At 36.5% G+C, this 23,904-nt stretch overlaps 1 protein-coding gene across 2 annotated transcripts in view; it reads left to right on the forward strand.

Annotated features, from left to right (window-relative positions):
• Positions 1-23,904, forward strand: part of RALGAPA2 (Ral GTPase activating protein catalytic alpha subunit 2) — a 282,251-nt gene that overhangs the window by 44,741 nt on the left and 213,606 nt on the right. The window contains exons 5-12 of one of the 2 annotated variants that reach the window (XM_029911911.1): positions 4,952-4,995; positions 5,366-5,543; positions 7,728-7,843; positions 12,693-12,831; positions 14,882-15,081; positions 16,968-17,192; positions 21,584-21,751; positions 22,753-22,890. In XM_029911911.1, coding sequence (XP_029767771.1) covers positions 4,952-4,995; positions 5,366-5,543; positions 7,728-7,843; positions 12,693-12,831; positions 14,882-15,081; positions 16,968-17,192; positions 21,584-21,751; positions 22,753-22,890 — 1,208 coding nt within the window. Of the gene's footprint in view, positions 1-4,951; positions 4,996-5,365; positions 5,544-7,727; positions 7,844-12,692; positions 12,832-14,881; positions 15,082-16,967; positions 17,193-21,583; positions 21,752-22,752; positions 22,891-23,904 lie in introns of those variants that run through there. The other variant, XM_029911910.1, reaches the window with a different exon arrangement.

The following is a 23,904-nucleotide window of genomic DNA, read 5'->3' on the forward strand; positions in this document are numbered from 1 at the left end:
CCCTCCCCTTTTTTCCCTTCTCTTGAGTGGTGACTCATGTTTGTTCAGAGTGGGGGAAATTCCTTCTTAAGCTGATAGTCAGGAAGTCTCAGTGTTTTCCCATTAATTTCAATGGACTACTATTTGTCTTTTCCTAGGTACTACAATGGTAGGTGTTAGAGCTAATCTCTTCTCGTTAAGAAGGCAGCCCCTTCTTAGCCTGACAGCACCACTAATTATGAGCACAGTTTGCTATATTCATGAATACATAAATTCATAACCACAATCTATATACATATCTCAAATGAACATCAAGTTCAGAACATTACATGCTTTATAAAAGACCTTACTCAACATATTTTTATAGTACAGTATACAATCAGTTGATTCAACTGCTTATTCTTTGGGGTTCAGCCCCCCTGTTCTCCCCTGGGGGTGCCTGAACCTTGATTGTCACAGCAGTATTAAAATATGTGTGTAAAATATGGTTGTTTACCATTAAAAACTTTCTGTTAGTATAAATATAAGCTGGGTAGTAATGCCATTTTCAGTGAAATTTTCAAGGGCATCTTTGTTGTCATAAAAATTCCAGGCTACTGTCCTCCTACATAAATTGCCATGAAGATCCCCACAGAAGGAAGGGCACATCATGCCCTATGAACCACAGAACCATTTAGTAGTAGTAGAAAAGTGCATAGGAAGAGCTCCAATACCAGCCCTAGAGCTAAACATTCTTGAACCTTCAGCTCTTAAAGGCTCCATTCAGCTACAGTCCTCAGTTCCTTTTTCTCTCCCTGCCAAAGCAGTCACAAAACCCTTCAGCTACGTCCCCTGATTTATTTTACATTTATTTATTTATTTATTGGTATTTGGCTGTCTAGTTTCTTCTTTTGCCACAAGGGTTATTATATAGTTGTAGCTTTTATTTCCAGGGATTTTTTCCCCCCAAATAGTACAAATCCTGGGCATCACAAAAAGAGTGAATTTCAAGGCTCATGTCTTTAGCATTTGTATTTAGTACAGTGATAAAAGCAGGAAAATGTCAGCCAGAAGGTCTGAGTTCTACTCCTGATTCTGTTGCTGACTTGTGGAGCCTTGGGCAGATGTATTAACCTCTCTGTGCCTGTTTTCCCATCTGTAAAATGGGAATAATACTTAGGCATTCTTTTGCAGAGTTCTTTGAGATTCTTGGATGAAAAGCAGTACAGTATCTGTGACCTAATCACTGAAAGGCAAAAAGTAGCACACAAGATGACGCACTCTGAGGTAGTTTCGATCCATAAAGCTATTAATGGATTAGAATGACAAATAGAGAACTTTCATCTGTGCTTATAGTAGAATCTGGCTCCAGTATGTTTTGTTGTTTATATGAAACCCTATCCATTTTCTTCAGACCAACACTTGAAATTTCAAAAAGATAAGTTGCACTTTTCAGCCTGTATAAACTGAGAAATATGGAAATTAATTTGCCATTATCTTTTTGAAACTTCATGCCTCCGGGATGAGCAGATCTGAAAAATCTTTGTTAACTCCTTGCACAACATCATGTTCTTGAAAAAATAGAATGGAGATTACAATATGAGAGAGGGTTTTGCTGTATTTTGTGGCACAATAGCACCTGTTTTGCAAGCTAGCAGTGTTGTGGTACAAACTATGTGGCATACTACATCTGAAAAAACAAGTAGCATGCCTTTTGTTGGATAGAAGGATGGGGGCAAGAGCAGGGAGGGGGGTTGAGGGAAGAGTTGGACAGGAGGGGTGAGTGAGAGGGCAGGAACAGGGGGAGAAGGGATTGGCTTGAGGGGACAGGAGCCAGGATGGGTTTGGGGAAGCAATCCAATAAGGGGAAGGTGGTAAGGAGCAGGGATGGAGCAGATAAATACAGAGGGGAACAGACACAAACAGGTTGGAGGCACAGAGGCAGAAGGGTCTATAAACCACTTGAGAACGTTCTCCTATAGAACCTGGAATTACACCCGAACCTGGAATTACACCCAACCCTGTCTGAACTTTTTAGATCAAGTGGGAAGTCCGTGTTGTGCATCTAAAGATCCAAACCTTGCTGATGACCCCAAGGGCGGCAGGGGAGTGTCAGTATGCCTCCACATGATGATATTTCAAGGTTTTTTAGTTAAGAAAATTACATTTTTAAAAACTACATTAAAAGAATGTTAAGGTTGCAAAGCCTAACACTCAAAAGTTAGGAAATGCCAGAATTAAGGTGGCCTGTGAAATCTTAATTCAGCTCCTGTGTGCTTATGCATTATGATAGCCTTTAATACATGAACACATAATATGCTTTCCATTGGACCCCTGTCTCATTCAGTGAATAGGTAGTTAGTTATTCAGTATTGCTTTTTATCCTCCTCATTCGCTGTGTGGTTCTAGGTCTTATTTAACACAGGCAATTCAAACCCTCCACTGAATACAAAATTATTCATTTCCTCCTTGACATGTCGGGTGCTCTCACCGTAGTATCCAAGTGCTTCACAAGCATTAATGAATTAATCTTCACAATGCCTCTGTGAGACTGGGTGGTAGTATTGTCCCCATTTTACAGCTGGATAACTGAGGCACAGAGAGAATAAGGCCCAAATTGTCAAGTCTCCACTAATTATGGATGCCGTATGTGAGACACCTAGGGCTTGACTTTTCAGAGTACTTAGCATTTTTATAACACTTAATATGTTGAAAGCACAGCTATAATGACCTTCAGTTAAAGTTGTGTATGCCCAGCACTTATGAACATCTGGCCCCAGGTATCTTATGTGGGCACCCAGAAAATGAAAAACTATGGTAGAGACAGAGATAAAATTCCATTATCCAGGACAGTGTTTAATAACCTCAACCCTTAGAACATCCTTTCTTCGTTTTTCCTTTCCTTGCCTTGTGCCACTACACACCTTCCAACTTCTGCAACAAATGAGGAAAGGGTCATTACAGTCAACAGCCTCATATTTTACAACCTTGATTAGTTCCCAGAGCACTCTCCATCTCCTGTACTGAATGAGGCTGGGGTCCTATGAAAAAATTGTATGTAGTCATGCAATTAAAGACTGTGTATCATAATGCGTAAGCACAAAGGAGCCAAATTAAGATATCATAGGCAAACCTAATTCAGGCATTTTCTGATATTTGAGTGCTTGACTTTGCAACGTTAATGTTTTTAATGTAGTTTGTTTATTTAATAAACATAAAGATATAGCACAATATGGCTAACAAGCTAATATTATTCTCTTGTGTACTGTGGAAAAGCCAATAATAAAATGAGGCAGAAATAATTTTTCTGACTAAATTTCACAGCTTGAAGGGACAAGCTTTTCTCAGGTAGTTCAGGGCTCTAAACTGCAATATTTGTAAGCCAAACATTGTGGCTTGTGTTAACGCACGAGAACCAGAAAGCAAAACTGATCATTGTTGTTTCATTGACCTGGATGAATTAAGTAGAGTAAAGAGAGACCATAAATACTGAAATGTAAATTAAATTTTCAAAGTTCTTTAAGTTTTAATAATCTAACTTGTTTGTGACACGGGAAGGAAACTTTAACATATATATTTTAACCTGATGGTGTCCCTGTAAATTAATTTGAATATGTCAGACTTATTACTGCTTTGAAAATGAAAAACTATACTTCTGATTAGCACCAAAGCAGTCAGAACATTTACTGTTCTGTTTATTGAATATAATTTGGACACATGGCACATTTTTAAAGCACTGTTCTTTATTTGGGATTTCAACTCTGATTTTGCTGTTTCATCAACCAGTGTGTTTTCTAGCTGAGCAATGAATTTGTGATGGCAGCAGAAATAATGGGTGGAAATGAAAGGTCAAGGAAAGGGCTGTTGTCAAATTTCCAGTTAGCACATACAAAAATAAAAGGAGACATCTGCTTGAACTACTTCATTCTAATTTCCTGTAAATTTGAACAGCATAAATTGGGTTTTGCTCAGACATTTTGTAACTATTGTATTGTTTTGATTTCAGTCAAAAAGTCATAATTTGGGAAATTTTTAGCCAGCTTCAATTAATGGGCAAATAAACTTGATGGCACATTGATTTGTGCATGCACATTTGTGTGTACAAATAGTATTTGCACATGCAAATGGTTTGCTTTGACAAACAGTTACTTAATGTTCATGTGCACTAACAATAAAGATGCAAATGTATTAGGGCAGTAGGTTTACTATTGTGTTGCAAAATGGTTAAATTTTGTTCAGTAGGGCATAGAGTACCATGTTTAAGTAATGCATTTAATAACAAGCCACGGATGTGTTACTCTTCCACTGAGAGATTATTTTTGAGAGTTCAGCTAATGATATTCTGCACTTTCAAATTTGCTCTGATGTTTATTAAAGTATTTTATGTTAGTTGACTGGCATTTTCAAAGTTGTCTAATTCTGGTTAATACAGTCTTTTTTTAAAACAGTTTTTAGTCTTGTTCTCTTAGTTGTTCGTACATCTGCAGGCCTCCTAGTGTGTATATATATATTTTTTTTCTCACCAATTGTTGTCAGTATTAGTTCTTTTTCTGTTCCCATGCTTCTCCCTTCCCCAAATGTCAAAACCATTATAATCAATTTTCCAGTCAGTATACCATAATGTGAACTGTGGGCATGAAATATTAATACAATAATTAAAAAAAGATATAAAATTATAAATTTAATGGGTCAAAGTAACCAGTTGTTCACTGATAATATTTTTAAAATGAGAGGAATCTGAGTAAAACAAAGTAGACTTCAGATAAAAAAATCAAATTTAATGTTCCATCTTTCTGTTCAACAGAACATATAATATGTTAGCTACAACATTGCTAATTCCCCACAGGTATTTATTTCTTAAATGAACACATTGCAGTAGTAATATTGTTTAGCAGTATTTAAATGGTCTGTTGTGGTAAAAATGCATTTTTGACAAAAGCAGACAGCTTAAATAATTTTAATGTATTTTCCTATTTCATTTTTCTAATTTCAGGGTCAGTTTTGAAGAAACTTTTGCACACTGGAAACTCTATTAAGGTATTTCCCTTAGATGACATATTAGTGTTTCTTGCTACTTTTAATTCCAGAGCTACCAGAGGTGTTTGGCCCCTGGTTCAAGGCAGAGCAGCTTCAGGACTACTCTAACTTATGGTGGCAATATTGGCTTTCTAGCGACTATTACATTGGCCGGATATTGGCAGAATGCAGCAGTACTCCTGAATATGTCTCTAGCACGCCCTCAGTGCTGCCTCTAATATGGTCGGAGGGCTCACTGGAGAGTGATGGGAGTGAAGGTGCTTATCTTCATATTTTTGAAAAAGCGTTTTTTACTTCTTTAAATATTCAGTATTTTTACTGTATTTTCCTGTTTATATCAATGTAACTTTCTACTTTCTTTTCCTTTTAGATAAGATGTGAAGGAATCCGACTATTTCTTCTTTGGCTTCAAGCACTTCAGACAAACTCCACAGAGGAGCAAGTGTTAATTTTTGCATGCCTAGTGCCTGGTTTTCCAGTGATCATGTCATCAAGAGGTCCCTGTACACTGGATACACTCATTAGCCCTACTCCTAATTTGCCTGATGGTAAGTAAAATCATCAGAATTAAAGTGCTGAATATATAGCCCTTTCTGGCTGCTAATTCATAGAATTACAGATGTTGCTAATAGGGGAAAATATCTAATAGATCATACTATCCATCTCTGTAAATCAGTGAACCAGAGACATGTCGTATTGAGATTATTATCTATTAAAATATTTTCATAGCACTGTATCCCTGTAGTCTTGTAGTTTCAGAGTGAAGAACGTTTTTACGTTACTTAGTGTTAAAGATATAGAAAAGAAGTCGCCAGATCTCTTTGCACTGCTTTGCTACTTCCTGCTGGTCACTGAGTGTAAGTAGATCTAGACAGTTCTGTTCAGTATAAAATTTAAAAAGAACTTGAATACTATATAGCTAGTACTTATATTTAGGTGAAAATTGCTTTCTAGATGCCTATAAGTAGAAAACGAATCCCAAATTATACTTCATATATTGTCAGCATGGATCTCATATTTGAGATCCACCATGAGCACCTCGACCTCTTCCCCTCAGAGATGGAGAGGCTTTGTTTGTGCTAGCAGGGAAAAGAAAATCCTTGGGGCCCTTTAAGGATTGCTCACCCTTCCTCTCTCCTTGTGGGTTTGGGAGGGATTTTTGTTAACTGGCTAGATTGAAAGATGCAGTGGAAGCCTATGGGTTTCTGTGCATTAGAGGGGAAGTCTTATGAGTCCTTGTCCATCCCCGGGATGCCATTCTACATGTGGGGTATCGGGTTTCTAGGTCATGGTGTGACCATCACACTAATCTCTTTTTGGATCTGGGAAGGAATTTTTCTCACTAGTAGATTGGCCGGGTAGTGTGGGTTTTTCCACTCCCTCTATCAGCAGTCCAGTGACCTGGTGGGTAGGTTAGGTTGTAAAGTGTTCATGTTGTCGCAACTTGGCAAGTGTCCAGAGCAGGTACTTGTTTAGTAGGGGTCAAGTTCCCTGATCAACTGAAACTTAAATCAAGATTAGGGGAGGGTATCCCCTAAAGGAAGATAAAGCCCAGATAAAGCCCTGCAAAACAGATGAGTCTTTCAGCCTCCCTGAAACTCTTGAAATCTGGACTCTTGCAGACCAAACGGCAGCAAATTCCAGAGTTTTCATTTAAGGACATTTAGATTGATCCTAACTATTCAAGTGAAATGCAAGAATCATCTCTTTGCTAAGGTCTTTCCACAGGAGGAGTCCACAGGCTGTAAAGGGAAAAGTTTAGCAGGCAAGAAGAAACAGTGGGGATGGAAGAGGAGGAACAGGAGAAGGAAAACTTAAAAAATGCATAGTATAAGAGGGAGGGGCATCTGTGGGAATATTACTTTCTGGGAAAGCGCTCAGTGCCATTCTTAATTGTTAAATTGGATACTTTACTGATATACTTCAGATGGATATCAGGGATTATTGATTCCATACACATCCTCTCACTGATCTGAACAAAGGTGTATAAGGGACTGTGGTTCCAACCATCGTTAGTTAATCCCTTCCTTCTATTATTTTTTCAGTTGTTGGCAGTCTTGTTCTTTGTTAAGAGCTAATATGTCTAGTGTTGTCAAGGCTTCATATATTCTGTAGTAAGGTCCCTGAATTCTCTGGCACTCCAGTGGAAATTTTCATTATTTAGTGACAACTGCAGATATGTTTTAAAAACAGAGGTTTAAATTAAAACTTAGTATAAATAATAGACCTTGTGTTATTCATTTCAGTATTAAATTCAGTTTATGCTGTTCTCACATTGCTAGTGTGCCACAGATTATCATCTTTAATTTTCATAGTTAACAAGGTATTAAAATGAATTGGGCAGTTCACATCTGTCAGAACTACTGTTTCAGGCTATCTGCAAACTCAGACATCACTGCATCAGTTCTCACTCAGTTCATTATTTTCAGGATTGTCACTACTGTGAAGGTTAGAAATTCCTCTCTCGATAAATTGGTCTCATACAGGAAAAATGTGTGTTAGGTTTTGGTGGTTAGGGGGCCAGGGCTGATGCTGTTTCTAGCTATATATTTTGGGGCGTGGGTAGATATGAAAACAATCCAGCTGACTAATGGAACGTGGCTTTGTGCAATCAGTAGCTGTATTTATACTATAATATTTTATAGAACATGACTACATCACAAATTTAATTTATTTATACCACTATTTTAAAATTTTAATCTTTTTAAAAAAAATCTGTCTCTGTATTTTAGCAAAGATTTATCCTGAAGAAATAACTCCACTTCTGCCAGCTATCTCTGGTGAAAAGGTTGCTGAGGACCAAACCTGCTATTTTCTTCAGATATTGTTAAAGTATATGGTAATCCAGGTGCGAAAAGAATAATTGGTAAACTCTTTAATATGTGGGGGAACATACCTGTGGTGGGAGTTTGTTTTCGTTGTTTCTACTTGTACAATATTTTTCAGATGGAGGTTACTGTCATCCAGAGAGTTGCTTATTTTTTATAAAAGAAAAGAAGTCAAATATTTTGTTGTGGCTTTTGTATTGAAATTAGTTATTTCTATCTCAAATAAGTAAAACAAGTAAGGGATGATGTTATATTGTGGGTTTTTGTGGGTTTTTTTTTTTTAAAGCTTTAGTTTATATCCATAAAGAAGGTTTCTCACAAGGTAAACAGTTTCACACAAATCCCTAGTCACTATGCTCCAGCATCTGACATCAGGAAGCTGATTTCAAAGCTTAATTAATTTTGACTTTTCATACAATAGTTGCACTTTGCACGTATCTCAAAAGCTGTTAATAGAATAATCCCTCTCTCAGCCATCAGTATTGCTAGTATGATAAGAGGTGGTCGACCCATTTCAGTGAAACGATTCAGTCATAACTCTTCAAATTCCTGTTGCTGGTTACGTTACAGAATTCTGAAGAATTCTAACAAGTAATTTACTCTTCATGTAACCTTTGAGGAAGGTCATCCTGTTAAATCAAGATAAAGCCAAGTAGTTATGAAATGGATTATAGTAAGCCACACCTCTGAATTAATGTTCTCCACAGGACTTCATTCTATATTGTCTCCTATTTTACCTCTTGTCTCTAAGGATGTGTGTACACTGCATCTGGGAGTGAGTCTCTCAGCCTGGGTCCACTGACTCATGCTAGCATGCTAAAAATAGCTGTGTAGACATTGCAGCCTTGGCTCTGAAGCCTGGGAGGACTTCAGAGCCTGAGCTCCAGCCTGAGCCACAACATTAAAGGATCGTCTACACATCTATTTTTAGCGTGCTAGTGCAAGGCTTACTAGCACGTGTGTGGACCTGGGCTGGGAGGCTTGCTCTAAGATGCAGTATAGACATATAACCCAGGATTTCAGCAAAGCTTAGAAAGTTCATTGGCTGCTGATTTAGTAGCACCCATGGCTGTGACCGGTTTGTTTTCTTCAGCTAGATAGTTGCCACAGCAGGATTTGGTACTGATGTTGACAGTGACTTGGACATTTTTTAAAAAATGGACTTTGTTTAATCTGGAATCTATTTTACATATAAATGGACCCCCTACCTTTTAATTAGTCATCTCAGATAGATGTTTTACTAAGGGCATATGATGTCCTCGAGAGTTGTTGTGACAAAGGGGGGCAGGGTTTGCTGTGAAGACAGGAGCCAGGTTGTTCTTCATGGGACAAGGCAGTCCAGAATCACTAGTCTTCTCACTATACTCTTCCTCCCTCTGCTGCTTGGTCCCAGCTTTCTATCTCATAATGGGAGCAGTTCACATCTGTTTTAGGCCTGGTCCAGCACACTTCAAATTTAGGTCAGCATAAGTACGGTGCTCAAGGCTCTGAAAAATCCATACCCCAAGTGTTGTAGCTGTGCTGACCTAACTCCAGTGTAGATGCAGCTAGATTGATGGAAGAATGCTTCAATCAACCCACCTACCATCACTTGGGGAGGTGATGTTCTTTCAGTGGTGGAAAATCCCCTTCTGTTGTTGTAGGCTGTGTCTACACTACAAGGTTACATCAACATAGCAATGGTGTTATGCTGCTATAGTCCCCATAGTGTAGACATGGTCTTAAAGGTGTTATTTCTGGCTATCAGCAGATCCAAGAAGGTGCTCAAAATTGCCTTTTACAGCCATCTTTATTTGTCAGTCAGGCTGGGTGTTTTAATTCCCCAATGTACAGTAAGTGAGGAAAGGAGGAGAGGCCATGGGACTATTTGGTTTGATCAAAATAATCTTATGTGTATGGGTTTGCATTTAGAATGTTGGTTAGGGGGTGTAGATATAACTTGTTCCTTGTTAGTGATACACACATTGATGAAAACAGATACTAGGAATGAGTGGAGAAGAGATAGGAGTGGAGAGATTGAGATTTTTTTTAAAAGGATGTGAATGCTGATTTAAATCAAAATTTTAATTAAAAAATAGATAAGACACAATAGTGTCTACATACTCTTCCCGTAGGAGAGAAGAATAATGAAAGTATTCTAAAAATACAAAAATTGAGATTAAAACAAAATTAAAGTAAAATGAGGGAGTGAAATATTAAAAAGCAACCCTAATAGAACAAATAAACATATACAAATTAGGTGTTAAATAACTCTAATATTTCCTGTAAAAAGAACTAAGGTAATGAAAAACTAAAAAGTGGAAAATTGATATTTTATTACAGGAGATACGTTTTAGGAAGGTTATGTGAGCAAAATGGTAAAGGTTTTAAGTGTTTGTGTCATCTTGCTTAAAGTGCAGTTTTACTGCACAAAGTGACTATGTAAAAATGATACCCTTCCTACTCAACAGAACTGCTCCCTTTATGTATATAAACATCCAACATACTATGGTGCAAAAATATGTTCAGTGTTTTTTTTTTTTTTTAAGCGCTGTTGGCCCTGCAAAGCCAAAATACCTTAGGACTGTGTGCACTGCAGATTCTGTTCCATCTTGGTTCATAAACAGAAATGTACATTACATTCTGATCAGTTAAACTTGTGGAAAATGGTGTTGCACTAGTGCAGTTGAGGACCCAGTTTGGCTGTACAAACCTTTTTTAATGATGGTGATGGATGAGATGAAAAGCACTCATTCAGAGTACGGAATGAGCTGACACTTAGGGAAAAGCTATGCTTTAGGGAAGAAAGCAGTAGACAAACTCCCTAATGTTTAACGGGACTAAAGGCTGCACGTATTTTGAAGAGTCTTCTTTGTGGGGAACAAATTTTTATGTCTTTGAATTCAGACCACAATTTTGTTGTTAGCTTTTTGGTTTTTGATTTTTTGGAGAAAGGAGAGCTGATGCGTTGTACGTTAATTAGCTTAAGTACATTGTGTAATTGGAACCAAAAGAATGGCCCAGTTAGTTTATAGCATGTAAACTGAGAACAGAGAAAAGTTAACTGATACCCCTGATTAAAGATGCAAAATAGAAATAAAGTTTTGGCAAAAATACACACTTTTAAACTGAATTTTGTTTTTGAAACTAAGAAAAGCAGCGTAAAGTGGAAGCAATCAAGAAATATTTAGTGGAAATTCAGCTGACTATGTCAGATGACTTGAGATGGCCAAAGAAAGCAATCACTGGACAGTAAATTTTAAAGGCAATCATGAATTTATATTCTTCTGCAATATTTGCAGCATCAGAGCAAACAGTAATTTTACAGACATGAATAAAGTACACATTGTGTTCAGTGATGCTACTCAGAAGTAGGTTCATTTTATTTTATTTATTTAGATTTGACATTATAAAAAGAACATGTATACAAAATCCCTGAGTACTCTGACAATAATTAGACTTACAGTAACTACACGGTGGCATTAATACATTAAAATTGACTTCACCAACCTAAAATAATCAAGTAGGAGCAACAATTTACTTCAGACAGTAGACGGTAAAAGAAAAACTCCAGACAATACTTTCACTCCCAAAGCTTACATGTGTAAGTATTTGCAGAATGAGGCCTTGCAAGTTACAGGATCTCTGGTGATTTTGGAAGTTTTAAAAACATTTAATTGGGATGTAGGCTCATTATTGATGAAAGTGGGAAAATGTAATTGGACTATGGCTGAAGCACACAAATCAAGATGGAAAGTAAAGGAAGAACCAGTATCCCGTCATAATTTTAGATGTGAAAATATGAAGATGACTAGAGTTGATATTTCCTGGTTTGGTGTACAGGGATCAGGTGGACTTTTGTGGGAATTTGAAAATAGAAAATTTTCAGTTACTGAGAATTTTATTTGCTCTTGAAACTGCTTTTAAAAAAGGGGGGCAGGGATTGAGTCAAGTTGAAAGAATGTGCCTCAGAAGAATGGTAAATAAATTAAACTGGTTTGGTATTTACATGGTGTGAAATTGATATGAGAGATCAAAATCCACAAACAGGATTGAGCAAGTAGAAGTCTGTCTCTCCCTTATTGCGAGGATGTCTACCTTCACCATTCTTCTTTGCATCCATGGCACAAATAATTAGAGGAAACGAACACATGTAGGGTTTTGTGGTTGGAACATGCTTACTATTTTTAACATGCCTATATTTCAGTGAAAAAATCACCACAGTCTTTAGCACAATTTAGCAATGTCTGTACCAAGATACTGCAGATCAGGACTGATCAGAATGGTACGTGGAAGCTCACATAATGTGTGCTCACAACACCTGACGCTCACCAGGACTGACATACTGAAGCACTAAAAAAAATCAGATTTTGCAGTCAGCTCCCAATGCCAGTGGCAAGTACGTATGGCTCAAGATTGAGGCTTCCTAAGGTTATCTTGTATGTGCATATGCAACCCCATTAATGACAGGAGTTGGTTATGCTGATTATGAGAGAAAAATATACCCTGGAGAGACTAGTAGCTTCATAGAACCCTACTTAGAGGTAAGAAGCTTTGTTTAATCTTAGTAAAATATTTTAACAAAATACAATGACATTAATTTATGACATTTATGTGAGTGATTGGATTATAACAGTATAAGTGTGTCAGCTTTTAATGAACTTCCTTTGTGCTTGCTTTTTAAATGACCTGGCATGCATAATTTTTTTTCTTATGCTCTTATTGTACTCTGTAGAGCTTTGGAAATAGAATACTAATATTTCATATCTATTATTGAAGTGTTGTTTTCCATCTTCCACATTTAGTAAAGCAGCATTTATCATCAACATGGAGACATTTTTAATAGAATGTGTATTAACTTGAAACATTTTTTTTGACTCCATGGCAAAGGCTGCAAGCTTAGAGTGGAAGAATAAGGAGAACCAAGACACTGGTTTTAAGTTTCTCTTCGCCTTGTTTAGAAAGTATTATCTTCCTCACTTGTTTCCATCTTTTACAAAACTAACCAACCTCTACAAACCTGTGCTTGGTAAGTAGTGAGTTTTACTTTTAAGTAGCAAAAATATTTGGTGGTTACTTTCTGTAGTTTCTTTGTGATCATTACAACTATATCTGCTGAATATATGCGTGACACTTGTTATTTTTAATGGCTTATAAGAAAAAATTATTTTCTCTAGTACTATTTTAGATTTCCCTTTTGATATTAACATATGGGTGAAACAGATTGTTAAGATAATTGTATTTATTTTGCATTTTTATCAAATTATTAGGTGCCATTCATTTAAAAAAACAAACCTTGATCTTTCACATGCAATCACAGATATTAGTTCCATGGGTTATTTAACTGTTGCTTTAAGGAAAAACGGGTTGTAATACTTCCATGGTTGGATTCAATCCCTCATGCCCCCTGGGAGGAGTGGCCCGAACACAGGAAGTTTTTTGTTTTTTGTTTTGTTTTGTTTTTAACTCCATTCCCAACATGTGGGCTGGGGCCAGTCCTGCATTCCTTGAACACCCAAAACTTCCATAGCCTTCATGTTGTTTTAGGTTAACAAAGAACGTGCACAAAGATAGTAAAATACATGATACAGGGTAGATGTTGAAAGAATTATTAAGGTGCCCAAAAGCCAGATATTATTTTTGATACAAATAAAATCATGTTTATTTTATCTTCTTCATCTTTGAAGGGCGGGGGAGAGCGAGAATGGCATCTTAAGGATATGTCTACTCTTTGATCTGGGGTGTGATTCCCAGCTTGAGAGACATACCTGTGCTCGCTCTCATTGAGCTAGTGTGCTAAAAACAATGTAGCCTGGGTGTCAGGAGAAGCTAGCTGCCCTGAGTGCATGACCATGAGAGACGATAGGCAAATGCTCAGGTGGCTAACCTGTCCCACTGCTCGCAGCTCTGTGACTACACACTGTTTTTAGTGCGCTAGCTCAATGAGCACTAGCACAAGGATGTCTCCTCAAGCTGGGAATCGCACCCCAGCTCGAAGTGTAGACACACTGTAGCACAGTCAGTGGAGGCTGAGATGTCGATATGAGTACAGATGTGCTGTGAGCAGGGGTTAGAGCTGCAGAGCCAGTCAAAAAATCCAGTTGTATGATTAAAGGCTTCCGTCACTCTAGAAATGTTGAAATCCTTTTATTTTTGAGCTGTTCCTAATACACCAATTAAGTGGTGCATTGGAACTCAAGTGCTGGTGTTTGAATGGAACCAAAGCCATTAATACTTGACCAGTATTAATACTCCTCCTCAACATCCTCCCTGACTGTGAACCTTCTCCTCTTCAGTCTATCCAGCATTTAGCAGCTAATACAATCTTACTTCACTGCCACTTCAACCATGTTATTCACCCCTAGAAACCCTTCACTCCTTCTTTTTTCACAACATTCAAAGTACTCATGCCCACTTTTAAGCCTCTGCACAACTCTGCCCCGCCTATGTTTTACCTCTCATCTATATAGTTCCTCTCCTGTGTTTTGGTTGTTCTTCACACCTTGAGCCCTTTGCCTTTTCTCCACTTCTTCTGTGCTTTTCTCACACTGCTCCCTGCACCTGAGTTGATCTCCCCTTTCTAGTGTGCCTTAGCACATCCTTTTTTCTTCCTCAAGCCTCACTCCTTCCACTTGGCTTTGCACTATTTGACTGCTCCTGATTTATTTACTTCATCCCTCTTTACCCTTTTCTCAATAAAAATGATCAGAATTTAAAAGATAATTTTACATTCTACTGTGACTCATATTCTTACTTTAAAGTCTTGTCCCTCCCTTCCCTATCCCTTTCTTTTGTTCGTTGCTTGCATTGTCTGCTATTTATCTGGTATGGATTAAGTTCTTCAGAGCAGGAGCTGTGCTTTTTTTGTCTTGTTTCTCTCCAGCACCATTCAAAATGATGGCAGTATATAAACATATATTAATAAGAATAATATTAGGCGTAAGCAGCTGGTGCATCACATTTATTATTTCACATGGAGAAAAAATGCTATAGGTCTAATGTTCAATTCATTTCACCAAGCAGTTGTTGGTTTTTTTTTAAAAAAAGATTTATTTATATTATCTGTTTAATCTCACCATATATTCCTGACTTGAGGCCAAAACCAGCATACATTACTGCAACTCGGAATAATGAAAACATCTACAGCACGAAAATCCCATTCATGGCTGCTCGTGTTGTTTTTATTAAATGGCTTGTAACCTTCTTTCTTGAAAAGAAGTACTTCACTTCAGTGCAGAATACTAAAAATGGAGGAGAAATGCTGCCTAAAATCATTCAGGTATGTCATAAACTTGTTTCCTTATGTATATGCTAGAGAAGCTGCAGATGATCAAAATATATTGACAACTGAAACAAAAAGGAAATGCTCTGCTTAGGTGGGTGAATGATGGAGTTTAAATTAGCTTTCCTCTGATGGAGGAGTGAGTCTTTGGAGGAACACTTTTAGCAATGTACCGGAAAATATTTCTGTAGCTGTTTGCCCTTTGCCTTATTTAAAGAGGAAAAGCAACCTTCTGAATACAATATAATCTATTAGACATTCTTGTTCTAAACCCGATGTTCTTGAACTTTTTTTTTATATTGCAGACCGTTTCTCAATAGAGAGAGTATCTTGATGGCCATCTTTAATAATCCCACAACATCTTTACAACAACTTTAGCAGTTGTTTACAGTGAAATACTAGGAAAGTATTTAATGTATTTTTAGCTTCTTTTAATACAATTTAGCATCTGGAAATGAGGAAAAACAGTACCCATATGATCCACCAGCAGTCTCCAGAGCACACATTTAATTTACAAGTTACTGTTTCTAATCTTGCCAGGATTGGTAGCTTCACACACCAAGAGTTTCATAGCAAGCAATTGGCTTTGACTGCAGATTCTCTAAAGAAATATAGAAAGTCCCGTAGTCAGAAGTCTAAAATTGAAATTTGTGTAGCTATATAACAGGAAGGGCTTTTTTGTTTTGTTTCTCCAAAGCTCAAGTACTGTAGATCAATTTATGTCTCCCAGATTTTTGTCTGAAGAGTTGTCTTGCCACGTTCAACATACTTATAGCCGCATGAGCTGGAAGAGACTTTTTCTCTCTAGTAAAACTGGCTGAAAGCTAGTACTGAAAAAAATATTTGATTTAAAACCCAGTGAGGTATGGTAAAATGTTCACCTTCAAAGTCAGAATTTGTCAACAGTTACCCTATAGTTGGATATGAGATTCCTCTTCTAAATATAGAGCAAAATTGGTAAGAACTATGTGGTAGTTGTTGGCAGTTCTGACTTTTTAATGACTTTGAATTTCACTGAATGTGGGCAGCTCTCCCATGCAGCTTGTGAACTTCACTCAGAAATATTTCTGGAATCTGATACTGTAAAAAGAAAGGAACCTTTGCTAATCAGCACCTATGCCCAGGCAATATTTTCAGTGAATTGAACATTGTGGATTACATGTTTTCTTTTAAGATAGCATTTCTTCCACTAAGTAAGTAGGTAAGTTTTACAGAACCTCTTTTCAAAGGACTACATCCTCTGTCATCTTCTCTCTCATGACTGGATCCCTTTTATTACGAAATGTTACAGCTATGCAAATAACCCCATAATTTACCATTTTGCCAAGATGCTTCATGAATATGATTAGGATGACATTTTTTTCCAAATGAAAAAAGTGACTTGGAATTCCTCCGCTATTTGTTCTCTTCCTCCCCCTGCATCTTTTCCTCCCCAATTTCTCTCTTCTTTCCGATGGAGTAAAGTGACCTAAGGATCATCCCCTACCACTGTGCCCTAATGTGCCATCTATTTTCTAAAGACTAAAAAGCAAGAATCTTTGAAGGTAGATCTCATGTTAGAAAAATCAAGGTTGCTGGTGTACCCCATATCGGTAAACTCCTTTAAATCTCCATGGTCCAACTCACCCTATCTCGTGGTTTCCTATCTCACAGTCAACAGATCTGAGATGGAGAATAGGATGCACATTAGGCATTTAAATATTATGACTAATTTTTTGCTTAGCTCAAGTTTATTCAAAGTTGTATTCAGTTGCTCCTGGGATTCAATGAGTTTGTGAAAGTTGCTGGTAACTGGAGTTCAGAATAAGTAACCCAGGTTTTTGGTATGTTTATATGCAATATTTTACAAGTATTTTATTAGGCTTGTATTTTCTCCTGTCTAGACTGTTGGTGGTACAACTCAAGATAAAAACCCCGAGTTGGAAACTAGTGTGCTATCAGAACAAGAGAAAAATCATTCCAATAGCAGCACTTTGTCTGATAGGAGACTCAGTAACTCTAGTCTTTGCAGCATCGAAGAACAACATCGGACAGTGTATGAGATGGTACAGAGAATTCTGTTGTCCACTCGAGGTTACGTCAATTTTGTTAATGAAGTATTTCGCCAAGTAAGTAGTAGGAGATTATACATACTATTGTATAACTTTAAAAACTGCAGAAGCACATATATAAGTGCACTGTGTGGCTAAGTGTTATGTGAAAGAAAACTGTAAATGCTGCTGAACCAAAAGATTGACTAAACTTCACCATGGTCCCATCTGCAAGTCCTTATCTTTAGAAGTCCTTTCTAAGTCCAGTCCTTAGATGATTATTATTTATAATGTTCCAAATAGAGGAAAGCACCATTTGTTAAAGAAGCTTTCATATATATTATATACAATATTTTAAATATATTCATTAATTCATCTGAAGATGTAGTTTTTAAGCTGGGACATAGGCAGTTAAAAACCATGAAATGTGATATTGTGTTCTGCTATTTCTTAGTGTGACCAGAGAGACTTCCCCCCATCCCCCATGCTTATCACCTTGAGTTTGTTTCCCATTTTCTGATTATAAACTGACTAGTGGTTACCATTGAAAACTTAAAGTAAGTTTAAGATTTTGTATATCTACTTGATAAATTTAGAAGAGGGTTCTGAAATAAGATAACTTGCAAGGGATGCAGGTGAGGAAAACTGTATTATTTATACAATATAACAAGATGCTGTATTAGCATGATTAAAAGAAGTTTTGACATTTGCCAGCATTGAAAATCTCAAACTTTTTTATTTATCAGGATAAATTAGTAATTTGATAGCTGAAGATAAGAAAGTCAAATAGGAATACAAATGTGTTGCTCAGATCAAAATAGCAATTCTGTCACACTTCCCTAGATCATTTAATGCAGCCTTGCATATGAATTTTGATGTTTCGTACACTGGTGCATATAATTAAAACGCATGTAGTGTCTGCTACTGCATATGTGTGTGTAAAGCTGAGTTTGCAAGAAGCTTGCTTCTGCAGCTTTGATCAAAGTAAATTCATAATTTCTATGTAGATAACAGTAAGTGTCATCAATGGATGTTTTCTCTTAGCCCCTGATATTAATTTGCCATCTTTGAAATCTTTTTTTTTTTTTTTTTTTTAAGAGGAAAATATCTGTATGCAGTACAGATGCTTTCTATATTGAAAAAGAGATGGAGGTGATTTGACACTAAAGAATAGTTTGGTATCCTTTATGGAATACTGTGTTATGCTGCCCTCTTCTGGCATGATGATAAATTAGTTCAGCATTCCTTCAAAGTACTTAAAACTTCACTGTATGTTATAGAAATAAAGAACATCACAACAGAAATTTGCTTTGCCTTTTATTTAATATACATATGGATTATGTACTTGAAACAGAGAATAGATTTTTGGTCTGTTTTTTTTCTTTTAAAGAAGGGGAAGTGAGAATCTCTTCTGGTCACTGTGTAAATTAATTCTCATGCTTCTCTTGAACCCTCCCTTTAAGGATGTATATTGAAGCAGTCTTCCCTCCAGCTGATTAGGGCTGAGGACTTCTTAATACTGTCCTATTGTTTTTTACCCCAGGAATGGTTAACTTTAAAGTAGCAGAAGGCCACATGCATTTTTTTTTAAACAGGCTACATATTGCATAACTCAAAAATATTTCCTACAATAGAGCATCTTAACATACAATTAACCATGTATTAACAGTGTAAAACTGAAGTATTTTTAAATATAAAAGTCCCTTATAGCCCAGCCTTTAAATAAATAAATACAAATTAAACTAATCTATAACCTTTTTTTTTCAGTGTGCAGAAGAACAGGGGATTAATAAATGAAAATAACAAAACAAATCTGTCTTAATTTTTTTTCTCTGCCTCTCCCAGTTTCTGCCGCCCCACGGGCACAGGCAAATGGCCACAGACAAATTAGTTGTGGGAGCCAATGGTATGGCAGTAATCAAAGCTGGGTGGCATGGGGCAGAGTTCACCTCCTACGTGAGTAGGCAGCAATTTTACTAAAAGATTGCGCCCCTCAACAACCTGGCTCAATCTTTAAAAAAAGAATTCTTTTTCTGGGGCTGCGACCCCGCCAATGGCTGGACCAAATAAATGGTTTGGTGTTCTGGATGCAGACCCTGGACTGCCAGTTGTCCATGCCAGTTCTAGCCTCTTAATGCTGCACCACATGTTGGTCAGAGGGAATCGTATTGACCAGATATCCAGGTTCCAAGCAAGATGCCACTGCAGTGCTCCCCATCTGGGTAGCTCAGGTGGAAAAAGATTAAGACTGGACTCATTATATCTACTCATTTCAGACTATATTTATGAAAAGTAGGTAACTATTCCATAGTTAGAAGTAAGCCTCTTATAAAACAGACTTTGATCTGCATCATAATATTTGGGGGGGCGGGGAATGGTACATCTGTTGCCAAGATAAAATGTTTCTACCCTATTTGGAGTTAATCACACAAGGTGTGCAATGTTATAAAACATTACAAAATAAATGTTCATCAGAGTCCAAAAAATCTTCTAACTTTGTTTGTTATTACATAGCATGAACACAAAGTGAAAGATAGATAAATTCAGTAATCTGAAGTTTTAACCACTATCGAATGCAGAGGATCAAAGTTTTAGTTCGTTAAATTCTAATTTTAAAGACTACTAAATGTCGAAGTAGGAATTTGATATTGGCATAACAGACTACAGTGATCTTTATGAGGTTCCTCAAGATCTCCTGTTATCCAGTGTCTTTTTCCCAAACAAGGGACATTTCCTTAGATAAATGTTATGGTAGAGTTTAGGTTGAAAGTATATAACTAGGGCTGTCAAGCGATTTAAAAAAATTAATTGCAAATAATCACGTGATTAAAAAAATTAATCATGATTAATCTCACTGTTAATACCATTTGTTTAAATATTTTGGGATGTTTTCTACATTTTCAAATATACTGATTTCAATTACAACACAGAATACAAAGTGTACAGTGCTCACATATTTATTTTTTATGACAAGTATTTGCATTGTAAAAAAACAAAAGAAATAGTATTTTTCAGTTCACCTAATATGAGTACTGTAGTGCAATCTCTTTATCATGAAAGTTGAACTTACAAATGTAGATTATGTACAAAAAACTCGCATTCAAAAATAAAACAATGTAAAATTTTAGAGCCTGCAAGTCCACTCAGTCTTGCTTCTTGTTCAGCCAATTGCTCAGACAAACAAGTTTGTTTATATTTGCAGGAGATAATGCTGCCTGCTTCTTGTTTACAATGTCACCTGAAGGCAGCATTATCTCCCTTAAATGTAAACCAACTTGTTTGTCTTAGCGATTGGCTGAACAAGAAATAGGACTGAGTGGACTTGTAGGCTCTGAAGTTTTATATTGTTTTTAAGTGCAGTCATTTAACAAAAAAAATCTACATTTGTAAGTTGCACTTTCACGACAAAGAGATTGCACTACAGTACTTGTATGAGGTGAACTGAAAAATACTATTTCTTTTGTTTATCATTTTTATAGTGCAAATATTTGTAAGCAAAAATAATATACACTTTGATTTCAGTTACAGCACAGAATACAACATATATGAAAATGTAGAAAAGCATCCAAAATATTTAATACATTTCAATTGGTATTCTATTATTTAACAGTGCAATTAAAATGGCAATTAATCGCGATTAATTTTTTTGAGTTAATCGCGTGAGTTAAATGCGATTAATTGACAGCCGTATATATAACATGTTTTGATGGTCCTCTGGTCCCATTTGAGCCTTACACTATTTGGGGGATTTCACCCTCTGAAGTCTTAGTAGGATTGTCAGGTCCCGTGACCCTACTTAGAAATGTTGTGAAGGGCTGACAGACCTATTTAGAAGTGTTAGGAGCTGATGAGTCTCACAAATTTGGGAGGCTGCCAGCTTAACCTCCCAAGGCTCTTGAATGGTGGACCTTACAGAGAGGCTTCCAGCTGCAGACCATAGAAAGTACGCAAAAAGATGTTGTTCTGTGACCTCAGAAAGTTTAGTAGAAAGCGACAGAATGCCACCTGTTTTTCCCATCCTCCAGGTTATGCCCTTGGTGGCACCCCTTTAACAGCATTTGCCTTAACTGGGATTTTACACGTGACACTGATAACATAATCTGAAATCAGTGGGGTTGCACAGGTTGTGTATCTAAGGGCATAATTTAGTTTACAGAACTTCTATCACTGATAATGATGAGCAAGATGGGAAAAGAACCCAGGTTGAGTTTGCAGAGAGACAGTGAAGAAAAATATCCTTTTACTTGCAGTCTGAGCACATGCAATATGAAAGTCAGCTAAGCTCAATAATTAGCTTGACTAATCAATGATTTGTGAGATGTATTTTTAGGTTGATTTTTATATAGCTTGGTGATAATCATAGCTCTTGATCGTAGTGATTTAAAAGTAGATTTGAAACTATTTTCTTTTGGTCTGTGTAATTTGTAATATTCTGTGTATAGGTAAATTGAGTTAAATTTGCATTTTAGGCTTTTTTGTTGCCTTCCTCTGATATATCTGCAACACGGAAAGTGGTTAAGGTATATAGAAAGTGGATATTGCAAGACAAGCCTGTGTTCATGGAAGAACCAGATAAACAAGAAAATATTCAAGATAATGTGTCCAACTTGGAACATACAGAGACAGATTGCAAACATGTATGGTACCGATCATTACTTACTGTGTACAAGCTGAATGATTGATATTATTCTTATTTGTCTTAATCCTTTTTCATAAAACTGTTTTTTTTAATGATACATATTTGCTTATGCACCTTTTTATTTCTTTAGGTCCAGATTTTGAAATGTGCTGAGCACCCAGCTGCTCTCAACCATGGGTGATTCTGGGTGCTGAGCTGTTTTGAAAATCTGATCTTTAATCTGTCTTTTAACTCTCTGTGTAAATACCATTTTGGATGGACTTAGCGGAACAAATAGTATTACATTCTGCAATGTTGAATTGTTCAGACTACTGGTTTAGTATTCCCTGTTGGCATGAATGTGTTTTTTCTTTTGACAGAAATATTTTAGCATGAGTATACATTAACACAATTAAAATTACAAATATTTGATTATCTAAATCCATCATAAAATCTTGATAAGGGCCCAGCTATATTTGCAGATATTCCATCAATTTTATGATCTGGACCTAAACCCTGGATCCAGACACCCTGAACTTTGGGAAGTTCAGACTCAGATCTGAACTTTGTGGCTTGGGTGCTCATATCTTAATATATTGAACCAGATGTATATGCCCTATTCCGAGGTGTGAAGTTATTTAAAAGGGTATTTCTGCTCATTGGGGAACAAGAGTTAGAATATAAAAATACTTACAGTACCAGTCTTTGCTTAGGCTGTTTTACAGAAAGCTTAAAATTCAACTAATAATTTTTTTTATTTATACAAAAAATTTTAAAAGGGAAATTTTACAGCTATGAATGGGTTATGAAAAGCATTATTAAATATTTTTAAGGTAATATGGACTGCCGTTATACCCTATACAAATTAGATCTCTGAATAAGAGTAACTATTAATAGTTATGCAAATGAGCACAGAACCTATGACTGTTTAAAAAATATTATTTTTTAGCTTTTATATGATCTGTATAGGAATCCATCTTTTATAATCCTGTATTGCTAATTTACTTGTGTTTTTGAAAGCTTCCCTCTGGTCATTCTGGACATAAAAGATCTTCCAGTTGGGGAAGAACTTACTCCTTCTCTAATGCTGTTAGCAGAGGATGTATACTAGAAGATGAAGACAAGAATGTTAAGGCTGGTGCTCAGGCTTCATTACAGGTATGGTATATAGAGAGAACATTAGGTTATCAATTTAAAAATAAATTTGTAATGATTCCATTAAATTGTTTGTGAAGTCAGCAGAAGGGACATTTTTTTTACAAAGATAACAAAGGAATATAAGGTTTCCAATTGCTGTACTAAAGGCTGCAAAGCAGTTTCCATTCTAAGCCAATTTTCACATGCTTATAACTTTCTGAAATATTCACTTAATCTTTGCTCAAAGATGAATGTTTCTGGGGTAAGTTTAAGTAAAATTCATGAAGTCATTTGGGCATTTATTGGGTAAAAAAAAAGCTTACTCATTTGCATGTTCAGTCTTCTCAGCACTAGTAACAATGAGGACGAGTCCGCTGCTAAGCTCTAGCAAGTCTCTACTGAGCATGTGCAAACTGCAATTTTTCAAAGGCCTATAACTTGGCCAAATTTGCGCAAACTTTCACAAACATGGCAAAAGACTGATCCCTGACACAATGGCTCCTCCCTACCAAATTTCAAGTCCCTGCTCCAAAGCATGGGGGTGTTAGAGTATTTCAAATGAAAGGTTGCCAAAATCTTTTAACGTGGGCAAAATAATATAATTTTTACTAGCTTCATTCTCAAAATGGCGGAATCATTTTGGCTGAAAATTTCCAAAACTATTCAGCCTGGCGAAGACACCTGACCTGAAAAATTTCAGCCCAGATGGTTAGAGGTTGGGTTTCTTATTTATTTATTTATGTTATGACAAAGTCATTAACAATTGAAAACAAGATTTATAATGGGAAGTGCCAGGCAACCTTAATAGTAGGTGGTATTCTCAGATCTTCCTACGATATTGGAATTCAGAGCTAAGAGATTATTTTAGAGGGTTCTGGTGATAAAATAAACAAAAAAAGTGAAGTTTAAAGTGTGAATTTATACTGAAAAGTGACAAAATATGCTTTTGTGTAGATCCATGTTTATTATTGCTGCTGTAAGTACGAAAGAAGCCTAGTTTCTTTCTTGTCAAGTTGACTTTTTCAGTTAGTTTTT

The sequence above is a fragment of the Terrapene carolina genome, unplaced genomic scaffold (assembly GCF_002925995.2).
Source record: "Terrapene carolina triunguis isolate 2854851 unplaced genomic scaffold, T_m_triunguis-2.0 Scaffold132, whole genome shotgun sequence".
Taxonomy (NCBI): Eukaryota; Metazoa; Chordata; order Testudines; family Emydidae; genus Terrapene; species Terrapene triunguis.